This window comes from Spinacia oleracea, chromosome 4 (genome assembly GCF_020520425.1).
Source record: "Spinacia oleracea cultivar Varoflay chromosome 4, BTI_SOV_V1, whole genome shotgun sequence".
In the NCBI taxonomy this organism is placed as follows: Eukaryota; Viridiplantae; Streptophyta; class Magnoliopsida; order Caryophyllales; family Amaranthaceae; genus Spinacia; species Spinacia oleracea.
In genome coordinates this window covers 7,342,247-7,358,776 of record NC_079490.1, presented here as the reverse complement: position 1 = coordinate 7,358,776, position 16,530 = coordinate 7,342,247, and the positions used below count along the sequence as shown (strand labels likewise).

The following is a 16,530-nucleotide window of genomic DNA, read 5'->3' as shown; positions in this document are numbered from 1 at the left end:
GGAGAACTAACCACGGATCGGTTTCTTGTCCAAACACATCTATATAATACCCTGCTGATGGCTTCAAAGTAAAATGGAGTTTAAACATAAGAAATTATGGACCAGAAAAAGGTCACAAAAGATGGATGGCCCTTACAAACAATTTTTTTTTACGCAAAGCACACCCGGTTCACCGGAGCTTAGCTCCGACTACATCCGAATCCGACCCGTGTCGCGACATCAAGCTGCTTACCACTTGAGCCAACTCTGTGTTGGTGACCCTTACAAACAATAATATACCAGAATACACACAAGAGAGCACAAGCCCTCCTCTTCTAAGGATACCAAGAATATAAGTTCAGGAAATAGGACACCATCTAAAATAATATGCAACAAAAATGATTTAGCTTTACATTAATTAATCTCATCCAATTCAAGCAGAATTGGCATGTCCCTGTAAAATCATGCAAAAAATTTCTGCCTTATTATCCTCAAGAATACACGCGAAACCCAGAAAAAAAATTAGTATGTTACGAGGGCAGTGAAGTAAGCTTCTTTTCCATCTGTTTGGCTCGACGAAGAGCATCCAGTGCCTCTGCTTGTTTACCGGACCGTTTAAGGTTTAAAGCTTTCACTTTTTCAGCCTTAATTAGGGCTTCCATCTGAACTCTCTCTTGATCAAAACTCTCATTCTTAATTGAGCTTGACGTGGGTAGCTCTGCCTTTACTGTAGTCTGTGAAACAACATGAGCATCATCTTGCAGACCAACTGCTTTAAGGGCCGATAAGAGTTGAGGGTCAAAAAGGTCCTCAATACCAGCATCATCAATAGGTCCTTCGTTACTCGATGTGGGAACTGGACTAACTTCCTCGAGCTGTGCTTCAAGTTTCTTGGCTAACTCAAGTTCAGCATCAGCTTCTTCAGTCTTACCTTCTCTACGTAGCTTCAAACCGTTCCGTTTGTGTTTAAGGCACTCTCGCTGCAATTTTAACCGCTCTTGGGTAGACATTGGTTTTCGGGCCACACGGGCCGGATCCTGTTCCTCGGGTTGTGTGGAAGTCGATGTGTTTTTATGCTCCTCACTTTCAGTAACTGACACAACAGAAGAAGACGAGATTTCCACTGGTAAGGGATTAATGGGTTTGTCTTTGTCATCCTCCAAATTTCTTTCAAGCAGCTTTGCTTTCCTAAGTTCTTCTTTGGCTTCAGCCACTTTCCCCTCTTTTTTCAAAGCAAGTGCTTTCCTTTTATGAGTAAGTATCTCTTGTTGAACCGGACTTTTTTGGGTATCGGGTGAAACATTTGGGGACGGGTTAGCTGCCTGCACCACTTGGCGTTTCTCGGAGGCATCATTGGCTTCAGCTGGTCTTTTGAGGGGTGTTTGGTAAATTCTTTTTTCCATAGTCTCACAAGTTCCAAGCAGATCTCCTTGTACTCCGGCTTCAGTCTCAGAGAAACTAACCAGTTTCTCAGTTTTTGGTGCTTCGAGTTCAGCCAACTCTTCCTCCAATTTCTTTGCAGTTTCAAGCATTTCGTCAGCCTCGGTTTCTTGTCCTTGACGTCTGAGGGTCAGAGCCTTCCTCTTCAAACCTAAAAGTTCCCTCTGAATCTCACCTTTACTTCTTCTCCTTCGTTTCTCAACTGTAACACTACCAGAAGTAGCATCTCTACTTTCCACAGAAACAGAGGGCCCAACACTTGCATTGTTGTCTTCATCCTGCCAACCCAAGTTCTTGAGGAGTGAAAGATATGCCGGATCAAGCAAATCTTGCTCTGTAACATCACCTTGTTCATCCTCGGGTGCAAGAGAAGAAGATAAATCAAGGTGTTCATCTACTGAGTCTGATACTTCATAGCCAACATTCATTTGAGTGTCCAACTTAGCAGGATTATCCATCTCCTCAAGTTGCTGTTCAAGGACTTTTCCTTTCTTCAATTCACTATCCGCCTCCTCGAGTTTCCCTTCCCTTCTTAAAGCAAGAGCTTTCTTTTTCAGGGCCAAAAGCTCCTTCTGAATCATTAATCTACTCTTCTTCACTGGTGGTTTTCTTTCGGTATTCGGGATTATATTGGAAGTTCTAGATTGCATTCCACTTGATTCAGGTTCTTTTTCAGGGCTTGAATCGAACTTTTCAATTTCTTTTTCAAGAGCTTTGGCTCTCTTAAGAAGTGACATTGCCTCTGCCAAATTCCCAGATCGTTTCTGGGTTACAGCTTCTTTCTTCAACTTAAGGATCTCATCTGAAACTGCTTCTCTATCAACAAAAGTGGAGTTAGGTACAACGTCATCAAATTGAATAGGCTCCTCCGTCCAACCTAGTGATTGTAACGCAGCAGCCATTTCTGGATCATGTATATCATCGTCCGTAACCTCAAAGTTATCATCAATATTAAGATCACCACCAAAAACCGAGAGATTATTCAAGTCAAACGCAGAATCCATACCAAACCCACCAGAAAGTTCCTTTTTCTCATCCTTATCCAAACTACGCATCAAAGCAGATAGCTCATCATCAGATTCCTCACCATCAGCCAAAAATTCCTGTTCCTCAAGTTGCTTCTCTAAAAATTTTGCTTTTTTTAGTTCTTCCTTTGCTTCAGCAAGTTTCCCCTCACGTTTAAGCAAGAGAGCCTTTTTCTTCAAGGCAATAACTTGAGTCTTATCTAAACTAGAAGACACTTTACTGCGACTAGTTTCACCGGAATCCTGGATTAGATTGAAAAGCTCGCCTTCTAAGCTCGTTGGGGCTGGTTTTTTAGCATCATTGATATCCACATCAGACCAACCAAGTTCTTTAAGTTCTGCGGCGAGATCATCCTTTTCCTTAACGTTACTGGACTTACTTTTTGTGCCTAATTCAGGAGACGTACCTTGGTTTATCTGTGTCTCAGCTAAGCTCTTAGAAGCCGAAACTGAAGCCGAAACCAAAGCCTTTTTCCTATCCTTCCTCAACTGGAGTTCCAGAGCACCTGCTTGCCGCTCGAGTTCCCTTGCCCTTTTAAATGCTTTTAGAGCTTCTACAGATTTTCCTTCTCCTTTAAGGATTTTATAATTGTTCTTTTCATCTAAAGCTTGTTGACGTAAATCTTCAGGAGTAACAGAATCCATCTCGTTATTACTGCTGTTAGATGCATTACCAAGATGATCTACATCCTCATCTTGGCTAATGATTTCTTTACCTGATCCCATACGAGCAGATTCTTTACCATCATTCACCAATATCTCATTCATAACTTCATCCACACTCCTTGAAGCGAGTTTTGAGGTCCCTGTTCACAGGCAATCAACATTAGCTGAGAAAACACAACTTGAAACACTACGCTTGAATCACGGTATACATTGTTTCCCGTCAAATTTTTTAAGGGAAATTCTCCTTGGTAGCATTATACATTTATACTTTTGTAAATTCTCATTGGTAGCAAAAAAAATTGCCACTTTCTCTAAAATAGCATTAGCAATCTAAGTTCTCTCTAATATAACATTATTTCACTAATTTTAAACTAATTAACCTAATTACAGTTCACTCATTTCCCCCAAAAACATAAATCACCAATTCCCTCGTTTCCCCCTTTATCTTTTTTCTGATTTTAAAAAAAAATATTCAATTCCGTTCAACTCAAATCCTCACAGAACTGCTGCAACCATTGCCCCTTAATTCCTTACTCAACCTCGCCAGTGAACCCAGGTCTAGGTTGTATTACAACTTCCTCTTGCACAAACAAAACTATTAAGAGTAGTAGTTTTGAAGACCATAATCTCTCGTAGTTGATGTAACAGACTAACAGAAGGTTGTTGATGTAAAAAGATTTTTTTTTCCTTTTGCGTTATTATGTAAACTAAACATTTATGTTAATGAAGTCCATTTATTTTGAGGAGTGGCAGATTATTGAAGGTTGATGGGTTTTCAATGAACGAATGATTAGTGAAGGTTGGTTGGGTGAATCGACTATACTAAAAAAAGGTTAATGTAGTGCTTTTACTGATACTTAGTCATAGTTAGTACTAGGTTGGTTAATTAGGTCAAACTTAGTGAGATAATGCTATATTAGAGAGAACTTAGATTACTAATGCTATTTTGGAGAAAATGGCAAACTTTTTGTTACTAATGAGAATTTACGAAAGTATAATGCTACCAAAGAGAATTTCCCTTTTTTAAAATCAACAATCAACTCTAATCAATGTTGTCCATCGGTAGAGTCTCTCAACGGTAGAGTTTCAGCTTTGAATTACAATTGAGTATGGACTACCCATGAATCTCATCAGACCGGCCTTTGATTTCTACTTTGTTGTGACTAAAAAAAGTCTAAAACAGGTTCTTGCAATTTTGTAGGTATTCTATCCTTCTTTACTCCGTCCTAGGCAGGAACTTCAAGGCATTTGACAATTCTACTTATTTATGCTATGTTATTATCAAATGTAAAAGACTAATAGACCCCTATCAAAATCAGAATGGTAAGTTTGCTAACATCTACTGAATACTGATCTACCCCTACCCCCGCCCCCCAACCCCCCGAAAGGCTCAACTAGTCGATATTGACATACGAGAGAGCCTTGCCACAAGCATTCCCATAAATAATGCAAAACAATACAATTAATACGAAGCAAACTCCATTCCAATTCCAATTTCATGTGCAAGAAGTATTTAAATGAGAGTTGGATACCTTTCCCAGCTCGGTTCTTATGTCCATGCCGTAGCTCAAACCGAGCACACTCCTCTAGTTTTTTACAAGCTTCACATATACGAACTGGGGAATCGCCTTGTCCCCGCAACACAATTCTGCTATTTGTGCAACTGTTGCAAAACAATCCTCCACATCTTCTACAATGATGCTGAAAATACAAAAACCCCATAAACACCCTTCTTTAGAAACATGAAGAACTTCATATACTAGTATCTTCATACATAATTGATAATTGCGCAATTAAGTTTTGATTTCATACAATCACATCAAAAAAAAAAAAAAAAAGTCTGGGATATCAATTTAGCATCAAATAAATGTCTGGAATTGATGAAATTAAAAACCATCATCATTGATACTTTAATTAGTACTTCATAATTACACATGATCGAGAACAGATGAATAACTTAGCTTATCCAATTCATCAAATTCAAAAGCAAATAACCTAATTTGGGGAATACCCACATCAAAAATCAATCAAAATCACCAAAAAAAAATTACTTCAAAAACATAAAATCAACAAAATCAGGAAAATTAAATGGGAAAGTAAGAACCTTGCGATTGAGGAAAGTGAACTGGGAAGAACAAGATTGGCAATGAGAAGCATCAACAACCCAAACATTACCCCTTAATGAGGGTTTTGGTGGTAATCCTATCTTCTCTAACATCTTTTCGGTTTTCAAAGGAGAGAGAAAGAGGTCAATCAATGGAAGATGAATGAGGAGATAAAATATCGAGATTTATTCAGAACTTCATGGGATTTGATTTTTGATGATATTGGATGAAGTTCTGTGCAACTTGGCGAGATCTAAGTTGTAATATCAATGGGGACTTTTCTTTTTCGTTCTTGTCTGCTTTTCCCTCCGGTTTTTTTTTTAAAGACTTTCTACTCACTCTCGACCGAGCCGTTTCGGGTTAATCTCATAATTTTCCTAATTAAATGACATTTTCGTAAATAATTGATGATTTTATTACGAAAATATTAAAGATGGCCGTGGGCCGGGGCGGGCTTCGGGCCAAGCCCATGCCATGCACACGTTGTTTCGTGTCGTGTCGGGTCGAGCCGAAATGTTAAAAACAGGGCTCAAACTTGGCCCAAGCCCACGGGCTTTCGTGCCGGGCCGGCCCGTCGTTCCTAAGGCTAATTTTACTAAATTTAGCGTGCTTGTCGTGCTTTTTCCAAAAAATTAAGGCACAGGCCCGGCCCACGGCCCCCGACTTCGTGCCCGTGCTTTTTTCGTGCTCGTGCCGGGCCGGGCATCGTATCGGGTCGGGCTTCGGGCCGGCCCAACCCACAACCATCTTTAGAAAAAAACATTATTAAGGGTTAAAGTACAATGACATGTCATCAAATGTGGGCCACATGTACGGTCATTATTGTATTTTCATAATCCTAACACTTTAAAACATACAAACTTCAACTTACTATTGCAGCAATAGTGTGATGCCAATTTTACCCCCACCCATTTTTGTTTACTACTTATTTGCCCTTATTTGCAGATCGTGCCACGTTCAATCTCATCCACCGTTCCCATTGCGCTACCTCTCCCTCTTCATTCTTCATCTATTCACTACTTCCCTTCCTTTTTTTTTTAGGTTTTCACTTTCCTCTTCTCCCTTTCGGTGCCTCCATTTCCGATCTTTCCTTCCCTTCCCAGTTTCTTTTTCTTTGTTCTTCATTTCTTGTCCATGGTTACATACTTGCCTTCAACATTCCCCATAGTAAGGTTTCCAATAATACCTAATTGACGAATCAATTGGGTTTTGTTGTGGTTTTTTTGAATTGGGTTTGATTTAAACAAGCGAAAATAAGTAAACATTAATTTATTTTGGTGAAGGTTTGGGGGTTTATTTGTCCCTCAATCAATCAAGGTTTGACAAGAACGAGCCACAGTTTTAGCAAACCAGGCGGTGGACGATCTGGTAGAGGCTCTGGTGGTCAGCAGAGGAATTTTCCTGGCGATCGTGGAAGAGGTGGCGGAAGAGGCCCCACTACCACAACCCTCCCTCCGGTTTCGACAAGTTAGAGGTAAAATTATTGGTGTTTGAATTAGGGTTTTGTAGAGTGTTGGGCTTTTTGTCATTTGTTAGGGCATGTTATTATTTTCTGGTAATACTTTTTAGGAACCGATTAATTGATTAGAATTTGGAGTTCGCTGTAGCATAAAAATGAAGTCAATATTTACAAGAAAAAAATTAGAGAATCGATTGACTGAAAATCGTGTTGAAGGATTTGGTCATTTGTTAGGGGATGCTGCTATGTTTTTATTTTTAGTGTCTTGTATTTGTGAATGGTTTTGACGAGGGAATGGGATTAAGTGATTTTTTGTTTCTCTTTAATTGCGGGAACTAATTCATTATAAGGTATTATTGTACCATTTTAATGGGATTAAGTGATTGTTTGTTTCTCTTTAATTGCGGGAACTAATTCATTATAAGGTATTATTGTACTGATTTCCTCTTTCTTTTTTTGGTCTCCAGTTATGATCAGTTATAAAAAGGTTAATAATGCTCAAGGTGGACAATCAAGAGGAAATACAGGACCTGTGAATACATCAGACTTCAATGCTGCTACTGGTTCCCTTTCTGTAGAGAAAGGTGGCCATGTACAGTCCACATTACATGGTGGGTTTATTTTCTGAAAAGGAGTTCAAATTTTCTTTCAACACTTTGATTGTTCTTTGTATTGTTATCCTTTTCCTGTAACATATGGTTATTTATAAGGACAGTAACAAAAGCAATTAGTCCCCTGGTATAGTAAGAAATACCCGGATTTATCTTTTAATAAAATGGGTGAACTAGGTGTTGGGAAATCCATGTGCTTGTTTTTATTGTTAGATGCTTTAAGCATTAGGTAACTTAGTGAAGTGGAGTAATTATGTTTCTCTTTAATTTACATTAATGGTGTCCGAAAAGTAATTCCTGATGGTTTAGCTCACTTGATTTTTCTTCCTTTAGTATATTCGAGGTACTTTGATTATTATTGTTACTCCTTAATTTCCATTTTTAATTTGTGATTTTACTTGTTTTTTATTTTACTGGGTTGAAAATATTATTCATAATTTGTATTGATTTCTGTAGTTTGTGAAATTTGTGATCTTTAAGGAAATATGTAGCTTCTATTATCATTACTATTATCCTTAATTTCCATTTTTTATTTTTTATTTAAATTGTTAATGAATTCGTTGGGTTGAAAATTTTGTTCATAATTCGTATTGATTTATGTAGTTTGTGAAGTTTGTTATCTTAAGGAATTATGTATTTGTTTAATATTGAGGATTAATATTTGGCTTTGCTGGGGAAATCATTGACTTGTATGCTTGTTAGGGTTTGGCACTTTAGTTTTAGTGGGGACTCTTGATCAATTTATAATCCCTGAGTCCCTGGTTGATTGTTTATTATTTATTAGTTATTGGTTGTTGTATACCTTGGTTGTCCTTCCATAACTGGAATGTTAATATCTTCATGTCTAAAAGAATTTAAATCAAGTTGTATTATTGTTTATTAAACTTGGGATACCCAATCTTCGGGTGAGATGTTGTGAGGTGAAATTCTTCCTCCGATTTGTTCTTTTATGTTTGTTTCCTCATTATGTTACTAGACATTTGCATTGTTGTCACTATGTTAGGAGATTTACATGCCATTAACATTGTTCTTACTATTCTATATATGTAGTATCTATTCGTTACAACAAACGAAGTCAATGTACTTTCTTGCGGGCATGCAATGCATTTGGAATGTGCTTAACAGATGGAGGTGCATTATCAGTTAGAAATCAAGGACCTTGACCTTTACATTTGAGTTTCTTGTTGTTGGTGCTAATCTTTTTGTTACAATGGTGAATCACCCTATTTATCTGGCGGCTGTTCATATTTTTACCATGATTTTTGTGCTCCTGCTCAATTTTCCGGTGCATCGGTTTGGGTTTCTTAATTTTATTTTTGTGTGTTCCCTTATTTTAGTCGAATTCTGATGAACTGGATCTCTTTATTTTTGTTTTTTTATTTTTAAATTTGTTTCTTTTTTGGTGATATAAGTGAACCTGATTCTTCGGGATATGTTGAGATTTAAATTGATAATTTGTTTTAAGTAATAGGTCAATATTAGTTCATTTTGTTTTTGTAGTTACGAGTTATGACTTCTAACGAGGGTTTTCTATTTGTTTGAAATCTTTTATATAATTCGCAACGGCAAGATTTGATGCTAAATAAGATCATGCACCTAAAACTATTATCTTTTGTTAATTTTCTACATAAATTCAAAATTTGAGAGTGACTGTTTTCATCAATTTTGCGGTTGAGGTTTCCGAATTGCAACGAGAAACCATTTTGACGAGTGAGTTGTTATTTTTGGTATAGAGGCTTAGTGCATGACCTACTTGGGTTTTGTTGATACCACGGGTTTTGTTCGTCTATTTTGCTACTTTTTAATTGAGAGTGTATGATTTTTCTTGGTGCTTCACATATTTCTCTACGTCTCCATAACTATGTTGTTGTTATAAGTAAAATTGTGCTTGTATTGATGTAGATTCAGAGGTTATAGGTTATATCATGATGGTGTAGAGATCTTGGTGATGCAGTCAACGGAAAACACTCCTTTACGATGTCTTGAACACCTTAGTCTTGGTTAAGGGGATGGGGATTGAGCTTTTGAGTGGCGAGGGGACGCCGGTGGTGATTAGTGGGAGGTCAGAATAAGTGGTGTTTATGGAGGAGGATTAGTGAGTTGCTAAGGTGGAGCATGGTGTTCTTATTAATTTTGTTTCCATGGCCCAAGGTGGTAATGATCTCAAGCGCATTCGTTTCAAGTATAATTTATGTTTTTTATGATTTTGGTTTTTGTTTGTGGTGGTTATTTTTTTTATCTGATGTTTTTATTTTTAGTGGGTTGATACTAGAAAAGAAATTCATTGAGGGGATATACTCATATACCTCCTTCTCTTGAGCATTGCTCTTCACCCTTAGTACTGTAAGTGCTCTCACTTCATCTAATGGCTTTCAGATTTTTATTAATTAATAACCTATGATGTTAACTGTTCAAACCTATGATTTTTATTAATTAATAACCAGGTTTTTAAAGAGAATCAGTTCAAGTGACTCTTTAACCGTAATTTTTCAAACATATCTATGAATTTAGGGAAATATATAATTAAACAAACATATTCAACAAACAAATAATTGAGAGAAATTATCTTGTGGGTTTTGTTGTTTTCTTTGAAAAACTTGGATAACATAATGAAATTTTCAATGAAGATGTGGGTGCTCATATATTCTCTTTACCTAGAGGTCAATAAAGGGGAAAGAAATATGAAGTAGAAGCTTTAGTGTGTGAAATCAAACGAGCTTGCTTTTCTTCTTTAAACAGCAAAATGATTTCCTTTTTCTTGCGGATATATTGTTGTGGGGCCGGAGTGGCAAGTTGTTCCCTTCATGAGGTTTTTATTATACTACTATTATTTCGAGTTTAAGCTGAAAGATATTGATGTTTTATTGAACTTGTGATCAAATGTTCATGAGTTGATTCTGAACATGTTGCAACCTTAATCATCTGCTGATATAGCTAATCTTAGTTGTTAAGGATATGTCAACTTTCATATTTCATAGTACTGAACAAACGAGGTTCATTTTGTTTTTTTAATGTTTCGTAGGTGAACTTAGATCTTGGTAACTACGAGAGATTCTTAGACATCAAGTTGGGAAATTTATTAGGCAAGCTAATTGACCGACACTGCATTATTTGTTACCTAACTTGTCCCTCAATCCTTCATTCCCAAGGATGGAGTAACCCACTTGACTATAATATTAAGTTGATGCTGATTAATATTTTTCTTCCTTTTTGATGTATGTGACAGTCTGTTATTGACAAGGAGAGAAGGGGAGATTATTTGGGGAAAACTGTTCAGGTCTTTTTCCTTTCTAATTGAAGATTTTCAACTGCTGCTGCTGAAAACTTCGTAGTCTGAATTATTTTCTTTGTACTTGTTAGGTTGTCCCACATGTTACTGATGAAATTCAATCGTGGATAGAACCCGTAGCGCATACACCAGTAGATGGGCAAGAGGGTCCTCCTGATTCCTGTGTCATCGAATTGGGCCGAACTATAGGTGCGTAATCTAATATACGTGGTTTGTCATGAACTAGAATGTTGCTTTTATAATAGGTTTGAATATTGTGTTTTCATGATGTAGTGGACATTGAATCCATGCCGTTTGTTGAGGTTCTTGGACAATTTTCCTATCGCTTTGGTAGGTCTTCAAGGACCTGTTGCACGCTTGTACATGGATATTTTTCGTTGGAAAATTATACTAATACGTCTCTTCTCAACATGTTTTGTAAATTTCAAGGACCGCTACTAAATGTTGTCAGGGAGCAGGTGATTGAATCAAATACCAGTTTGTTGGACTTTTTTCTTTCTGTTTGTATGAACTGGATTTTTAAGTCTGGGGTTTAGACATGTTCCTGGTATATGTAACTAATGTAAAACCTATTCTTGCTTTTAACAGAAGACAAAGCCAACCCAACACAGTGTTCGGGGTGCGAGGCCAGGGCTTGACGATAGATATTTTAGCTTGCCGCAGTACGATGGTATACACTTTTCTTTTCATGCACATATACACTTTTCTCACTGGTGATTTTTAGCTTAAACATCCATTATTTTTGTGCAGCCTCTTGATGAAAATGTGAAGGCAAAGCTCTCACAGTTTTCCCAACATTTGGCACATTCCTCCACTTATTAGAGTAGGTGGTTTTGCTCTGTTATTGAATTGGGAAATCTGGTTTAACCTCTATCAAATCATTGCGAATGTTGAACTTTTGAATATCCTTTTATTTCCCTCAGGGTCAAAAGGCTCATGAATCTGTATTAAAATGCTCAACCTCTACAGGTTAGTCCTTTACCTTCATCTCCTATTTTCTCATTTTATTGTCAGTATACCCGAATCCCACCTTACTTTCTGCTTGGCTCCATGCAACTTTGCGAAGAATCCAGTACTAGATTAATGGACTAGGAGAGCTCAACTCTGCAGCTTGTTGTACGAGCCTGTAAGTTCGTATTGACAATTTTTCTTATCTATATGATATTCTTGTATTAGCTAAAGCATCATTATCCACTATTTTTTTTTTGTTTTTTTGTTCTCAACCCATCAGGTGAGGATAGCCATGGTGGAAAGTACAGTGGACTTTCAGATTCTTATCTATTTGTACTAAAGGTATTGCCTCCATCTTTTGGGTTGGGTTTTTGGTTATATTTACTATGTTTACATGCATGTTGGCTATAAATTTTGAATTAATGAAAAATTTGCATACTTTAGAATTATTGTGTTTTGGAGTCGCGATAGAGTGTCCAGAATGCATGTAAGCTACTCTAGATTAGAGCTAATTAGAAATTCCTAACTCTAGGGTTTGTCTAAAACCATCCAAGGAAGAACCAATGGTGAAAATGAAAATAAAAGAAGGGAAGCAGGGACTTTGGTTTTGTTTTGAGCTGGGTTCAACCCACCTTAGTAGGTATTGTAACGTTGCTATTTGCAAACAAATTCATTTTATTATGTTAATTTCAGTTCTGTAAATTTGCAAAATAATCGTTGCCGTGAAGATGTTTCGTACTAAGCATTTCTAGGCGGAGACCAACAACATCCCTCTCCAAAAGCAACGTGCTCAAGTGGCATCTTAAACAAGTGGCATTAGAAGAGGTGGAGTTAGAGCGTAATGCCAAGGAGACTTTGGAGGTTGCGGCAGAAGAGTAAACACTTTCAGAAATGCCTCCCTTTTATATGCGTGCAAGCTCTATTAAAATCCATGTTAAAATCAATATTATGTATTTGTGAAAGTTAAGTAGTACCGGAACCACGTACGCCTTTTACAAGCAACCATTGTTTATGCTGCATGGCTTTAGTATTTATGTGTTGGGTTTTTATTAGAGGAACATGGAACCAAATTTTATGTTCCGAGGACATATATAGCGCGCCATTGACCTTTTGGATCACTTATGACTTGTGTAGGGGTTTCTATATATGTAACCTATATCAATTAATAAGATACATTTCTTATCATCTACGGAGTACTGTATTCATGCTTTTACCTATTTCAATAGTGTAATTAGGCTTATGATTTGCATAACGTTTCGAGAGATAGTTTCTTATATTTTGGGGGAACGTGCGCGCTAGCGCACGTTCCAACAACTAGTATATAAAAAACTATATAATTTACAGTCAATAACTCACCATATACCATAAGCTTCTACTAATAAACAATCTACAACTATAAATATACAGTGAATTAACTTACCAATAAACAATATTGCATTTTAGTAATTCATCAGCAATTATAAATATACAGTCAACGACAAGTGTGTACAATCAACACCGAGTAATATGCAGTCATTAACTACAAATATACAGTCAGCACCTAACATTGTACCACCTACAGTTTTCAAGCAAAATATATACGAAAATGCCATTTGATTGGAATTTTTTTCCAATCACTGAGAGTAACTCGGAATTTCTCCTCTCGAGAATCGGAGTCTTTCTTGATACGAACGGGTTGGTCGGATTTGGGTTCGAGTCTTTATCATTGGATTGAGATGTTTTTTTTGTTAGAAAAGAGGGACAAGTCCCGAAAGAGGGAAAAAAAAAGCTAATACAAACAAGAAAGAGAAAAGATTACTACTCCATCCATCCCGGAATACTCGCATCGTTTTGACTTTTTGCACTATTCACATAATTCACTTTGACCTAATTTTATTTCAAGTATATGAAAACAAATATTAGTATATAATATATTGTTGGCTTCATCTCAATACATATTTTCAAAATATTAATATGTTATAAGTTTTATAATATGTAGTTAAAGATATTGGTACGTGGTCAAAGTTGTGCATTGGCAAGCGTGTCCAGTCAAAGCGGTGCAAGTATTCCGGGACTGAGGAAGTACATTACAACATATAAAAGGAATTGGAACTAATAAACTCCTTCCCTCGCTCTTTCGACACCATCTTAGATCAAGCCACTCTACTAAGTAAGGTCCTCCAACAAAATTACACAAAGATTCTTTGATCGCCCTAAACATAACCATCATCTCTCCTAATTATACATCGTGATTGGCAAACCAATTCGCCGCATGATCGAGATATGAAGTGTGAATGTTTGAGTTAATTCATTAGGTTAAGGGCTCTGAAGGGGCTAGATATTGTTAAAACCTAAAAATGCTATTCGTACGGTCGTATGATTATCACGAGGGATTGTGAATCTTTTGGAATTGTATGATTATGAAACGAATTGGTTGGATTGGTTTTAAGTTGAATTGTTTTGGAATTAATTAAGTCGAACAACATATAAAATGTGTATGTTCGTTTTCTCAAAAAAGTGTGTATGTTCGTGAATCTGATAAACCAAAGTTAAATTCTACTATGCATTTATTTATTTATTTTTGCAAATCTCGTGTTGGTCCAAATTTGAGTGTAATTTGGTTTAAATTCGCTACAATTTGGTCAAAACTCACCTTTTATTACTGGATTAATCTTTAGTGAGAAGCTAGTGAGTACTCCGGACGTTGCTCCGGGTTTAGTTTTTAATGGGGCTTACTATTTGTAATAACTAGATTAGATCCCGTGTATGCACGGATTTTGATAATTTTTTTCACAAAATATTTAACTGAATATCTCCCAAACTACTGTATAGTTATAACATTTTTAACATACTCATTTAAATTTATTTATCTAATGTGCATATTTAAAATGCTAATATGGTAATTTGACCAAAATATTAGTGATATATTTTCCATTATTAATATAGCTATTTAACTAAAATATTACCAACTTAGAATAATTATTATTGCGTCGTATCTATTATTGCCAAAATTTATAAACTAAATTTTGTTTCCATATATAAATAGTTTATAAAAAATATAGAGAATAAAAGTAAAATAAAACAGATACGATTTTTTGGGAAAGTGTTTTTTGGTGGGAAAAATCGCACCAGGAATTGACACGTGTCATTCCTGGTGTCTCTTTTAATATATAGTAATAGATTATTGGTGTAACCTAATCCTACGTACATTGGCCAATATACTCAACAAGGTTATCCATCTTAAGGGATATGTACACGAGTTATGACAATTTTTCTTTTTTGAAGGTAATGATAGAAACGTCTTATCGGATTGGAACTCTGCACGGGTCAAGAATTATGACCAAATGATTTATTCGATTAAATGATTTATACGTTATGTACACATTTTCAAGTTTTAACAAGAAAATCAAATTGTTTTCTGAATCGATGCAGTCCACGTAGATAGATAAATGATTAAAGTCAGAGTATTTGGTAATTAATTAAAAAAATATAGAATTAGGTGGTAAACATGGTGATGTTTTACGGTATGTTAGACTTGCAATTACTCTCTCCGTCCCAATTTAATCGTCGCAATAAAAATTTTTACGGAGCTCTATGCGATTAATTATTGCAAGCTTATTTATTATAGTTTGGCAAAATTGTCAAAAAGTACCTTGTTTTTGCCTTAATTTGTGAGCTAGTACCTTATATTTTTTATTTTGTCAAATAGTACCTTGAATTAAAAAATTATTTTAAAAATGGGACCTTACTCCAACATTCCGGGCAAAATTAACCTTTTCCGGGCAATTTTTCAATTTTTCCCTCCAAACTATTGTGCGTGTGCAACAAACAAGCCACAAACTCACGCGCCTTTGCTTTCCTCTTATAATAACATCAAGAGCAACACCTAGACAACACTTTAAGATCTACAACATTTTATTTTGGAGGGAAGCAGCAGGTTTATTGGGGGGAAACCAACTGAATTGAGCCAACAAACGGAATGGATGTCAGTTTTTGGACCACATTAAAGGACGGAGATGACAGCAGCAATTGGAATCAATGACAGCAACCAGAAAGATAAAAGTGATAAATGGTGTGGTTAAGTTTTTAATGTTGACTGAGAATGGTGGTTGAGGATTCAGTGTTGGAGCAGAGAATGGAGTAAATGAGAAGATGAAAGGGCGTTGGATGTTTAAATGTGGTTTGATGTTAAAAGCGTGTGTGCACGCGTTAATTTTCCTCCCAAAATGAGCCAACAAACGGAATGGATGGCCGGAAAAGGTTAATTTTGCCGAAATTTTGGAGTAAGGTCCCATTTTTAAAACAATTTTTTAATTCAAGGTACTATTTGACAAAATTAAAAATATAAGGTACTAGCTCACAAAGTGAGACAAAAACAAGGTACTTTTTGACAATTTTGCCTTATAGTTTACTAAAAGTGTATAAGATGGAAGATAGGGGGAAAAAGTTTTGATTGAATGTGAGAGCATGTGAGGCCATAACTTTTAGGGAGTAATAAAATATTAGTATGTCCATACCATAAAGAAGAACTATGACAATAGAATTAGGACGGTCGGAAAAAAAACAATCATTAAATTGGGAAGAAATGAGTATTTTCTTCAATCCTGATACATTGGGTTGGTCCAACACATGATACATCAAGGGTATTGACCAAAGACATACGTACTTACGTAGTAGTATATACGAAGTATGACACAGTGGGTTCGCTCAATATACTCAACATAAACATGTATCCCGGGATCGTAATGGGTAGGGTATGAACTTGAGCTTTAATTTGAAAGTATTTAAATCAGTATTCAAAATTAATAGTCATTTTTTTTTGTGGATTTATTTAATGTCCGCTAGAAAGGGGTTGAAGTTATGAACTAGCCACATAAATGAGAAGTCAAATAAGTTAAAGAAAAAAGGGGCACAATTATAATTTCTTAAATACAAATAATAAATAAAATGTACTGAATACTTATTGACAAATGATAAATCTAAGGAAGAATTTTACTTTTTCCAAGGAAATCAACTTTGAAAATAG

At 36.1% G+C, this 16,530-nt stretch overlaps 1 protein-coding gene and 1 long non-coding RNA gene across 2 annotated transcripts; one reads left to right on the top strand and one right to left on the bottom strand.

The window, feature by feature from the left end:
- Window positions 1–362: 362 nt before the first annotated feature.
- Window positions 363–5,518, bottom strand: LOC110797238 (uncharacterized). Its single transcript, XM_022002329.2, has 3 exons — window positions 5,215–5,518; window positions 4,643–4,811; window positions 363–3,250 (listed from the first exon to the last, which is right to left on the bottom strand). Exons 1-3 carry the CDS (start codon window positions 5,326–5,328, stop codon window positions 510–512), a joined length of 3,024 nt encoding a protein of 1,007 aa, XP_021858021.2. The 5' UTR covers window positions 5,329–5,518; the 3' UTR covers window positions 363–509.
- A 5,945-nt stretch (window positions 5,519–11,463) lies between these two features.
- On the top strand, window positions 11,464–11,873 carry LOC110797235 (uncharacterized). Its single transcript, XR_002535788.2, has 3 exons — window positions 11,464–11,543; window positions 11,641–11,700; window positions 11,806–11,873. It is a non-coding gene; the product is annotated as an uncharacterized lncRNA (long non-coding RNA).
- The last annotated feature ends 4,657 nt before the right edge of the window (window positions 11,874–16,530 follow it).

Coding starts and splice junctions, on each gene's coding strand:
- LOC110797238 (XM_022002329.2), bottom strand. CDS start 5,328: ATGTTAGAGAAGATAGGATTACCACCAAAACCCTCATTAAGGGGTAAT. Junction 4,812..5,214: donor TCACTTTCCTCAATCGCAAG/GTTCTTACTTTC, acceptor TTGTATTTTCAG/CATCATTGTAGAAGATGTGG. Junction 3,251..4,642: donor TAAGAACCGAGCTGGGAAAG/GTATCCAACTCT, acceptor GCCTGTGAACAG/GGACCTCAAAACTCGCTTCA.